The sequence below is a fragment of the Thunnus maccoyii genome, chromosome 18, assembly GCF_910596095.1.
Source record: "Thunnus maccoyii chromosome 18, fThuMac1.1, whole genome shotgun sequence".
Taxonomy (NCBI): domain Eukaryota; kingdom Metazoa; phylum Chordata; class Actinopteri; order Scombriformes; family Scombridae; genus Thunnus; species Thunnus maccoyii.
Window position 1 is genome coordinate 6,616,224 of NC_056550.1, and position 12,362 is coordinate 6,628,585.

The window sequence follows — 12,362 nt, forward strand, 5'->3', positions numbered from 1 at the left end:
TCATATTTACTGTACAGACATGAGAGGAGCTTCTCATCTAACTCTCAGCAAGAAAGCAAATAAGCGTATTTACCAAAATGTCAAACTATTGCTTTAACTGCATGAACTATCAAAATATATTCATAAAATATCTTATTTATTTAATGTTTATTTTCATAGGGACAGTATGGACCAATGCCACATACCCCTGAGTCAAATAACAAAGATCACAATCTGTGTGGACACAAGCTGCACTTTATTTTGCAGTCATTCGGCATCTCCCTCATTATTCAATCAACACTCCACTATGAGTTACACTGAAATCATTGGTGGCACATGGGCAAAGGGAACCCATGTAAAGTCCAACTGATTTGACATTTAACTGAATGTCTAACATCATAACTAAAAAAAAAAGTGTTAAAAATTACATGGGTCATCATTACTTGAAGACACATGATATTAAATGGGAAGTTCCTGCTTAGATTTTCATTTATGCTATTCCAATCCAAAATAGTCCATTGCTGTCTCTTTGGTGGAAGCATCCCCAATCAGACCCAGTTCTTTTTGTAAAGGGTCACAAGCCAAAAAGGCTGATGGCCACTTATCACATTTGTTTTTTGTTTTTTTTTTAATGTAAAATCTTAATCTGAGAAGTAACTACAGCTGTCAAATAGGCTAAATGTAGCGGCATAAAAGGTACAGTTTTCCTCTGAAATGTAGTGCAGTGGAAGTATAAAGTAGCATAAAATGGAAATACTCAAGTAAAATACTACAAATGAGGTACCTCAAAACTGAACTTAAGTACAGTACTTGAGTAAATGTGCTTAGCTACTTTCCACCACTGACAATACTACATGTCCAAATTGTTTTCAAGGATGAATTTAAAGTTAAAGGACAGGTTCACAGTTTTTCAAGTCTGTCCTAAAACAACAGTCAGGTGCCCAAATGAACACTGACACATGTTTTTCTTGCTGTAATCATTTTTCTTGCTCATTAAGAGATTCCATCCTAATTCACTTTCAGTATAAGTGATGGGGGAAAAAATCCAGTCTTCCATCTGTGCAAAAATGTATGTAAAAGTTTATTTGAACCTAATAAAGGGGATCTTCTACTGGTCAATATGAAGAGAAGGAATGATTACAGCAAGTTAAACCTGTGTCAATGTTCATTTGGGCACTTGACTGTTATTTTAAGACAGATTTGAGGCATAATGAACCTATCCTTTAAAGTGACATTTTAAGATGTATATGAAATACTCTACTTTGAATAATATTTTGTGTCCAACATGGTTTTTCCACACACAAAAAACAAACAAACAAGAACGTCTTGTTAAAATCCTTAACATTACACCTACTTCTTCCCCCTCATTAAAAATTCCAGAATCTCTGAATATGGAAATATATTTCATTTCAGAAGTTTATCTGCTGGACACAAGATGTCTCCTAATTCACTGTAAAGTCTATTCTCAGTGTTTGTGTAATGGAAGGTTGAAGCCAAGTTGAATATTGGACCAGGACTGGCTTCCAAACTATTTTAGATGTCACAAATCATGCTCGCAAGCCCACCCCTTCAAAAATCAGATTTTCAATGAGCTCAGAGGAACTTTCCACTTTCAGCAGATGAATGTGAAAAAAAAGCTTTCTGGTACATCATTCTGCACAGTGAAGCTGAGGGAACAAGAAGAAAAACATGTTTTTGAGAGGAGAGGATCAGATCAGCTGCACAGTGCGCGCCATGCGTAGGAATATGGAAGTTCTACGGTTGAGAAAATGTAGTGCCAAAGAAAAGGGCTGTGTGACGGCAAGGTAAAGCGATGAAAATACTCTAAATATAGCGTAACCTTAAACTGATGTTGTTGTTTTTTTAGGTGAGCCTTTATTTAGGTGGCTAAAATACATTTTGCTGCTGTCCCCGTCCACAGTAGTACATTGCTTAGCTTACATGCAGTTACTCCTGTCTGCTTCTCCAAATTGGGGGCTGCCGACCCAAATCTAGTGCAGGTAATACATTGAAGTACCTCATAATTACAACCCCGCTTAAAAAAATACGAACTATCTCTTTAACAAACCGCCATGTGCTTCTCTACTCTGCCAGGCGATGGGGCTGCTCACAGTACAGCAGCCTGGATAAAAAGCAGCTTATCATCTGCGGCGCTACAGCGGAAGCACTTCGTTGGTCCGCGAGGCCAAGTGCAACTACAGCTTAACGGCAAGGTAAACACTGAAAATGTCTGGTATTGTGTTAATTTATCTGTAATGTATGTATCATATGTGAATGTGTCGCCGGACTGTGGGCTCCGGCTTGACAGTTTGTGTGTTTCACGGCGAGAGGAGGCGGCGTTGGTAAGGTTAGGAGGAGGAGGAGGAGGAGGAGGACGAAGAGGGCAAAGTCATACGTAACGTAGGTTAATGGACGAAACGAGCTGCCAACACAAGAGACTGACAACACCTCCGACCAAGCCGGCGGGGAATGGATTAGATTTTTATCTAGCGTTGTAATGTTTCATGTTTGAAGCTGTTTTTTGTGTCTTTGTCTTTGGTGTGTGAGTGTGTTATAACAGCAGAGCAACATGGCTGTAAACCGTCTGTTAGGGAAGCTAACCTCGTTTAACTTCTCTTCTAAACACTGTGACAGTTCACAAGCCTGATAAGTATTTTAACACAAGCTAATATTGGTTTTCCTGACAAAGCGATGTGAACTGTTTTAGTAGACTAACTCACTATTTCACCAGTCACAGAAATGTACTCAATTAATTGTACAAAACTAACACCTGAGAGAGCAGGTAAACCAGGAGGTGTGTAAGAGATGGTGTTACGTATTGATAACAGAAGGTCAAATGTTAATGGCGATATTCATTATTTCTTCTGTCAGCCAGCTTTGAGTTGTGAGCTATTGATCACTTTTAATCATCAAAGGGATGCTGAATGATTTTATTGTCAATCTGTGATAATAATATCTTAGTTCGGGCTATAACTAACACTTATATTCCTGAATGAGTAATATTCATAGTATTAGACACTTGAATCGTTTTTTCAGCCTAAATTATGAAATTATAATTCGATTAATCGTTTTGATAATTGATTAATCATTTCAGTCATTTTTAAAACAAAAAAAAAAAAAGCTGAACAATCACTTGTTCCAGCTTCTCAAATGTGTGGATTTGCTGGTTTTCTTTGTCATATATCATTGTAAATTGAATATCTATAGGTTTCAGATTATTTGTTGGACAAAACAAGACATTTGAAAAGGTCAACCTGTCCCCTGAGAAATTGTTGCAGCCCTAATCATTTTGTCTATAACTTGACTTATTCAAACATTTTCAAAAGAAATTCAATTTACAATCATAAAGGACCAAGAAAACCAGCAAATATTCTCATCCAACAAGCTGCAACCAGTAAAGTTGTAAACAAGTTACTTTAAGAAATTACTTAAATGATTGATGGATTATTAAAATTGATGCGGATTGATGTTGCGTATCATTTAAGCAACTAATTGTGAGCTCTAATCCTAGTCCTAGCAAACTGGTGCCAACTTTTAACCCTGCATGGTAAATACATGCAGAGTTTAAAGTGGATTCCTAACATCCTGCCTTTATATTTAAAATCAGATAAGACCTGTGGCAGTATCTTTAAGATTTAAGACTTTCTAATGTTGCATAACTATGACATTACAGTCATGGGAGAATCTAGTTAAACCTTGTTTGTGCTTCAGCTAAACACACATAAATCATACAGGAAACACACCCACCCCTGCATGTAGACCCGCTGGCCTTACATAAGTGTCCCCATGTGATACAGTATGAGCATTGTGCAGTCCCTCTGCTTTTGGCTCAAGCAGTGTCAAACTGGCTTGAAATCACCATGAATTATATTAATCAACATTCATCCTCTGTTCTTTTATCTTATGTCTTTTGGTACAGATGGCTCACAGGCTGCTAGCGCGTAGAATTTGGACGCTCTCTGTGAAAGAGATCCACTGCCGCCCAGCATCCACCGCCACCATCGCCTCCTCTTCTTTTTCCACCTCCCTGCAGTCCGCCACAACCCGGGTCTCCTTCCTCTCTCCTTCACGCACTCGCGCCCTTCCTCACACCCCCCGCCGTGAAGTCTCCTTCAATGTTCAGGACCACGAGGATTTCACAGAGAGGGTCATCAACAGCGAACTGCCCGTGCTAATCGACTTCCACGCACAGTGAGTACCTCGGGGAGGGATGGTTGTAAAAAAAACACACAAGCAAATTAAGAAAACATCTTCATCAATTTGACAACACAGATGCAGCATTTAGAAAACAGCTGCAAATACATTACAGACAACACAACAGAAGTGATGCACATGTATGGACACGCTAGTTGTTGCCATGGTTTGTGACTCATGATGTTTTTGAAGTTGGCTATCTGTCAGTGGTGTTGGAAAATGAGCTAAAATGTGTTTTTGGTTTATTTTAACATTGTGATCTCATGTCCAGAGGTGTTCATCACCTTTAAGCGCCCCCTGGGAATACTTCCGTTGAGTTGTCTGTATTTGCAGTGTGTTTCTGTAAAATATGAATTTGCAGCGTGTTTTCTAAATGCTGCGTATGTGTTGTCAAATTGATGAAGACATTTTCTTAATTTGCTTGTGTTAAGTCTATATGCATGTTCTTTTCTTAAGTTGTAGTGCATTGAGCTCTCAGGGCCACCGTACTAATTAGCTGTATGAAGGAATTAATTAATTAAAGTGATCACATGTAATGTGTGATTAGATTGTTTTTGTGTTTCTGTAACTTTTTGCAGCACTACAAACCATGTGGATGTGGTAAAATGGTGTACAAGTGGGTTAGATCAGGCCAACAGGTTTAGGTGTTCAAAAGAGCAGTGTTGAACACAAAGTTTCCAATAACATGTCTGTATGAACGCTGACTTGTATGTATAGTTGAGGAATTCAAGCACTGACCTTGCTGCAGCTGCCCTGTTTCTTTAAATGACTAGAGTATGTTACATACAGCATGTGTCTCGCTGTTAAAAATAAATACACATGTACACAACTGACTGTGGGGATTCCACTTTCAAGTCATGTGAGGCTACACAGCAGCTATTGCAAGACGCCACTGGATATATAGTGTCCTATAGAGAGGTCTTCATATCTATAGCTTTTAGATTATCTGACACAAAATGTATGTGAGATGCATTCTGATGCAAGTTGTTAACTGGCTTGGTATTGTGTAAATGTATGTTTGTGTTTATGTTGAGGAGATGCTATACAACTAATTGAATTCTGTACTCTCACCATGAGCATAGCTAGATGTTATACTTAAAAGTTAATATATAGTATAAGAGGTAGCATAGACAGGTGATTGTTCAGATCATTTTTAGCCAGATAAAGGGTCGGGAAGGTGGAGCCCATCACAAAAAAAAATATTAAAGGACATTAATCTCATACTAATTGTGAACAAATTTTCAAAAGAGTCTTCACTTGACTGAAGCCTGGATATCATCAGCATTGACTCACAGCTGTCTGAGAAATTTCCATGAAGCAGGAATTTAAGTTATAAAACAAAGCTGTTAAGTTTATTATTTATTTATATTTCAAAAATGAAAATAATTCCCTCCTCTGAAAAGTACCAAGTAGCTTTATCATTTAAAAGTTTTTATTATTGTGTCAGCCAAATATTGTTTAACTTATTGTTTTCTTGCTAAAGATGTTCTACCTACAGTATCAGTGTTCTTTTGTTTTTATTCCTTTTCTTCAGCTCTTTATAACCCTCTCATTTTGAGTGACATACGACTATGTTACCATACGTTGTTATACAAATACATCATCCAGGGCTGCAACTAAAGATTATTTTCTCTATTGATTGTTTTTATCTTTAAAATGTCATTAAAAAATGTCATGAACATTTCTTGGAGCCCAAGGTGACATCTTAATCTTTAATCGTCTTTATCCAAACATAAAGATATTCAGTTTACTATCATGTATAAAAGATTCAAATCCTCACATTTGAGTAGCTGCAACCAGTAAATATTGACATTTTCTGTCAACATCTATTGATCGACTAATTGATTAGTTGACTGATCGTTGCAGCTCTGTCATCATAGTTATTCATGTTTTATGGTTTTATTATAGTTCATCGATATTTGAAAGTTAAATGCACAGTGACAAGCCTTTGAACTCGACGTGCTCTGTGTTTTAAAGGTTCAAACTTATCAAGAGTCACAAGTACTATTCCATGAAAACATTTGTATAAAGTCTTCTGACTGAGAAAATAACCCTGATGATGTCATCGGGGTTATGGCGAATACGGTCTGACACTTTAACATTTTTAACAGAAAGCCTGTGTTACAAACTGGAGGTGTGGACTTTGGATGATGGAAGACATGGAGGTTTGCCAGTCATGGAAGGCCTAATCAAAGACGCTATTAAATTGCATTGTGGGAAATGTAGTAAGAAGTTTTTCTGGAGCTCAACCCATACTAGACTAAAACACAGGATATTTCAGCCTCTGTCGCTTTGATTTTGACCATTATTTGCTTTATTTTGTCTCTCACAAGCCCCCCAAGTTTATGGAAATGCATTACTAAATCAATGGTGTGCTGAACCCCTTTAAAATCTATAGCAGTCATTATCATACACTCCTTGTGCTGGTCATACTCAATACTGCTGTCTTTTAGGGAATGAACGCTTTAACATTTGTTCTGTTTGTGTGTTTTTAGGTGGTGTGGTCCCTGCAAGATCCTTGGGCCAAGGTTGGAGAAGGCTGTAGCCAAACAGAAAGGTCGTGTTGCCATGGCAAAAGTTGACATTGACGATCACACAGACCTGGCTATCGAATATGGGGTGAGATTTGCAGTTTGTATAAAATACACATAAGACAGAAATACTCATAGTAGGCCCTCAAACAGAGACTGAAAATATATTCACATTTAGATTCACTGTCTCTAAAATATAGTGAACAGGTCAGGAACCTTGGAGTCATTCCTAATGCTGATCTTAACTTTGAAAGTAATGTCAATAGCATAACTAGGACAGCTTTCTATCACTTAAAGAATATATCCAAAGTTAGAAGGTTCATATCTCAAGTAGGCCTGCACTATATAAGGAAAATCTTAATTTGCAATAACATTGTTAAATATTGTGATGACGATAAGACTTGCGATAAATAAACAAATATTGAATATTAGCTATAAGAGTTCTTATGTCTTTCTGCTTTAATAGGTACACTGCTATTTGGGATAGACCCCAAATATTGAAAAGCCTGTGCTCACTGAATAAAGAAATGAAATACATTATTTTCAAGCTTTTATTGAACAAATTGCACAGGACATTCATTTAAATAAGACATTCTAACTATAAGAAATTAACTTCCCCTGCTCCCTTTAAAATATTTTTTTCTAATATCAACAAAAACATCTCTTTATATTACAGTGTTGAAATGAAAATAATACAATTTAAATTAAATAAATCTAAATTGGCAATTTAAAATAAATGTAATGTCTCCTATTACAATCATCAAGGCCCTCGACTCGGCCCAGCAAGATGATTTTCTTGTTTCTAAATGTTAGTTAATAGTGATGGAACTGAAGGCATAACTCAACTGCGAGGGCAGTGCAGCACATGGACAGTCTACAGCACGCACATGCTAGAGTAGTTATGTTGAAACGGAGCTTTCTGAAGTACTGAATCAATGTGAAACAATGGCATGAAAATTCTTCACTGTTTTGAAGCATCTAATACAGTTGTAATGGCAACATCTGCTGGGCAACTATTGGTATTTTATTTGCATGGCTGAATTAAATCGAAGCCCGAGAAGAAACAGTTAATCAGATTATAAGCGGTTTTACTTCTGTCATTCTTGTTATTTTGTTCAATACACTCAATATTATTAAAACGGATCACTTTCAAACAGTCTATAGATCTGTTTTTTAGATATCGTGACAGATTGAGAAGCACACCCTGTATCCTTTTTTTCATTTTTTTATTTATAGAAATCGTCACTTGCAACATGTGTGACATTAAGACAATAACAGAAAACACTTAGGCATCATGATGAAATAAAGATAATGTAACAGGCATGAATTCACTTTCAATTGGTTGATAATTCAACATGGCAACAGTACATAGGGTAAAAGTAATAAAAAACAAAACAAAGGTAACTTAACAGAAAAAGTAGGCAGTAAAATCAGATTTCTTAAAAAAATTCTTGGAGCATACTAACTGTATGTGCACATTTCTTATTGTTTATAATTTATAGAGACTCATAAATACTTTCTAAATTCAGTCATGACAAGTTCAAACAATGGGTGAGAAATTGGATTTATGGATGTGAAATTTCCCCAGTAAAATTAATAAATTGAATCTGGTCAAATTTCTGTTTTTTGTTTAATAGTATAGTATTATATTCTTAGCTCCCAGCTTATTTGAATGATTGCTTTGAGTGTCAAAATAGTCCTCAATTTTTTCCAGCATCATCAAAAAATAGATGTTTAATTGATTCTTCTTCACTTTTACAAAATTCACATTTGGTATCGATATCCACAAATCTTGAGACAAATTTGTTGGTGGGATAGATATTATGCACTATTTTGTAATGTATTTGGTGCACTTTGTTGGGGATAACAAATGTATATGAGAGAAGCCTTGTTGTTTCCCAGTGATAGTTAGAAAAATGGGAGTTCTACACACATTTCCCACGTGAAGTAATTGAACTTTTACTGCAGAAATAATTTCCTACATGTGTATTAGTACATATGTGACTTAAAATATTTATTCCATTAACAAAGAAGGTAGGTTCCAATTCCAGCAGTCCCCATATCCAAAACCAGCACCACACCTCTCTGATACAAGTGTGACGTAATGAAGCTTCGTTTGGGGTGGTCACGTGATTTTTGGCGTGGTGAAGCGAGGCTCGAAACATCTTGCCGCAATACTTCTGCTTTGAGCGTAACATCAATACACTAGAGCTCATCTTCTAAAAAAAGCAGCGGTTGCAAGCATTTTTTGATTTAATGTCTAAATAATTACCTTTGCAAGATGAACGTGAAGTATACTGTGAACTTTCTACACCATCATTCCAAGACTAACGTTAGCGGAGCGGAGCGGTGAACTACAGCAGGAACAGGCTGAGTGTGAATGCACGGGGCGTTTCAGGTAGTCTTTTTTGCAATGTGTTTATCACGTATGTTCATAATGTGATGGTGATGAAAATACAATTTATTGGTCACCACTAATCTCAAGCAGATTCTGTCAGGCTGGTGCATGCATTAATCTCTAGCAGATTGGACAATTGTAATGCTCTTTACACTGGACTACCAAAAACAGACAATCTCAAGGCTGCAGCTCATTCAGAATGCAGCAGCTAGAGTCCTTACATGAACACACAAATACAAACCTATTACACAAGTTCTTAAATCTCTTCACTGGCTCCCAGTACAGCGCAGAATCAACTTCAAAATTCTGCTAATACTCCATAAAGCACTTAATGGTTTGGCTTCCTAGTATATTACTGACCTGCTCACTGACTACAGTCCAACCAGACCCCTCAGGTCATCTGGCAGCTGTCATCTAACCGTACCCAGAATAAGATCCAGGTCTTCAGAGAGAGCTTTTAGTTGCTTTGGTCCTGCTCTCTGGAACAAATTACCGGATTACTTGAGATCAGATGCTTGTTTCCACGTTTAAAAGAAAATTTAAAACCTTTTCTCAGGCTTATGACAATTTCTTACCTGAGTGTGGGTGGCTGAACAACTGTTTTTTGACTTGTGCTTGATATTTTTATCTGTATTTTTAAACTTTGATTTAAAACAATTTTATCATGTTGATCATTGCTTTTATGCCAATGTTAAGCACCTTGAACTGCCGTTGTGTATGAAAAGTGCTATAGAAATAAAATTGTTGTGTGTAGAGAGATATAATTCGCAGTGAAAGGAGGGTAATGAATTGAATTTTACTCGGTGTATTGGATGTTAAGTCATATTATTATGATTATTGGTGTCATATAACACGTAACTTGGTCTGTCTCCAGGTGTCTGCTGTTCCCACAGTAATCGCCATGCGAGGAGGCGACGTCGTCGACCATTTTGTGGGTATCAAAGATGATGATGAGCTGGACTCATTTGTCAGCAAGATCATTGGACAATAAACCAGATGTCCCAGCCCTGCCGTTCACCACCATCATGGTGCCGTTTTGTATGATTCTGGCGTGGTCAGCAGCAGTCAGCTGCCATTTTGAGCCTGTTAAGCAACAACCAACACATAAAATCTTGCCACAATCCCAGCTGGCAAACTTTCAAATGCTCACACCCATCCCTAGACACACTGCTTCTGCTGTGCATTATTGCTTCTGTCTCTCTGTGTCCCTGTTTCTTTTGTCTAGTAATGGGTGTGTGCCTACATTAATCTTTTAGTTCAGGCCGTGCAGTTCCACTTCTGTTGAATAATGTGACAGTTCCACGGCTCTATTTCATACCTCTAGAGTGGGTAACACTTTGCTGTAAAAGTCTATAGAATGAAAAATACACCGTTTTACTGCACTTATACTGTATAACATGAGGGATGAGCATTTATAGTTTTAGCAGTAAAGAAGATTTAACTTAAAACCAGACGATACTGAATGAGGTTTGACAGTGTTACCTGTAGTTCCTGCTTTTGTCCACACGAGGGTGGCGTTTCTCTATCATCACAAAGCCACACACGGTCATTTTACACCATTATGCCTAATAATGTGAGAAAGGAATATGTGTGTGTATGAGTGTATGTTTCTTTGTGCGTCTCTGGGTCCTGACTGTGAAACTAATGTCAAGCGGGAATTGCAAACATGAGTTTGATTTAGTTTATTACTGAAATGAACTCTAATTACCAGAAACATGACCAAGTGAAGTAATAAAGGAGTCAAAAGATGTTCTGTATTTGAATTGTGTTTTTGTCTGTGGTTGTGAAAGTCAAGCATCTGAGCTTTATTGTCCATAATTTCTGTGCTCTGTGTGCCCCATCTCTCCGCCTTCTGTCTGAACATGTAGGTGTTACTCATGCTGTCATAACCCTCTTATCAGTGTAACTGAAACGCCTACACATCACCCTCCACTTATTGCTCCTTTCCAAATGACCTCACTTCTGTCATCCCCTCAAATCAAAGTGTCTGCCATCTCGTCTGTCTCAAATCTCAACTTTATATTGTCTTCAATTCAGTCTCATACCTGTCAGGTGACCTGACCCAAGTCTGGATTACCAACAGGGCAAAGAGCGCAACTGTCCAGGGGCACCAAAAGCCCAGGCTTACTCTATATCATTCGGGTTTATGTTAGAGCTGCAATAATTGGTTGATTAATTGATTTGTCGATCAACAGAAAATTAATCAGCAACTATTCTGACAATCGAATGATTGTTTTAGTCATTCTTTTTAAAGGAAAAATGCCAAACATTTGCTTGTTGCAACTTCTTAAATGAAGCTTTTATGTATCTTAATAGTGAACTTAATATGTTCAGATTTTGGACTGTTGATCAGACAAGACATTTGAAGATGTCACCTTGGGCTCTAAGAAACTATAATAGGCATTTTTTTTTCTATACTGTAATGTTTTGTAGAAAAGGTTTTTTGAGAAAATAATTGGCAGATTAATTGATAATGAAAATAATCATTAGTATTTGCAATTATTACTAACTGCAAATTTGCAACACTGAAGTATAATGTCAACTACAGGCGGGTGACAAATTAAAGGAAAAACCAACATAAAGTGTCTTAGTAAGGTGTTGGGCCACCACGTGCCACCAGAACAGCTTTCTACAAGTCTCTGAACTCTACTGGAAGCATGCACACGATTCTTCCAAAAGATATTCCCTCATTTGGTGTTTTGATAATGGTGGTGGACAGCGCCGTCTAACACATCAGTCCAAAATCTCCCGTAGGTGTTCAATTGTGTTGAGATCTGGTGACTGTGAAGGTCATAGCATATGATTCACATCATTTTCATACTCATCAAATCATTCAGTGACCCCTCGTGCCCTGTGAATTGGGGCATTGTCATCCTGGAAGAGACCACTCCCATCAGGATAGAAATGTTTCATCATAGGATAAAGGTGATCACTCAGAACAACTTTATATTGATTTGCAGTGACGCTTCCCTCTAATGGGACAAGTGGACCCAAACCATGCAAACAAAATGCCCCCCAAAGCATAACAGAACCACCAGATCCCCTCACTGTAGGGGTCATGCACTTAGGCCTGTACTGTTCTCTTGGTGTACGCCTCACATGCACTCATCGCCTTGTCGAAAATATGAGGGATGAATCATCTGACTATATCACTTTTTTCCACATCTCGGTAGACCAGTGCCTATGGTTTTTGCACCACTGAACTCTCAAATGTGCATTCATCTTTGTAATGAGGGGTTTATGCACTGCAACCCTACTAT

At 37.6% G+C, this 12,362-nt stretch overlaps 1 protein-coding gene across 1 annotated transcript; it reads left to right on the top strand.

Annotated features, from left to right (window-relative positions):
* The first annotated feature begins 1,698 nt into the window (after nt 1-1,698).
* txn2 (thioredoxin 2) lies at nt 1,699-10,193 on the top strand. The gene is made up of 6 exons (XM_042394185.1): nt 1,699-1,784; nt 1,975-1,979; nt 2,074-2,192; nt 3,899-4,170; nt 6,669-6,792; nt 9,977-10,193. The coding sequence occupies exons 1-6, from the start codon at nt 1,714-1,716 to the stop codon at nt 10,091-10,093; spliced, it is 708 nt and encodes a 235-aa protein (XP_042250119.1). The 5' UTR covers nt 1,699-1,713; the 3' UTR covers nt 10,094-10,193.
* Nucleotides 10,194-12,362: the final 2,169 nt, after the last annotated feature.

Bases quoted from the DNA above. Each gene is read 5' to 3' on its own strand.
- txn2 (XM_042394185.1), top strand. From the start codon at position 1,714: ATGCGTAGGAATATGGAAGTTCTACGGTTGAGAAAATGTAGTGCCAAA. The intron at 4,171-6,668 runs GTGAGTACCTCG...GTGTGTTTTTAG, and splicing joins CTAATCGACTTCCACGCACA to GTGGTGTGGTCCCTGCAAGA. The intron at 6,793-9,976 runs GTGAGATTTGCA...GTCTGTCTCCAG, and splicing joins ACCTGGCTATCGAATATGGG to GTGTCTGCTGTTCCCACAGT.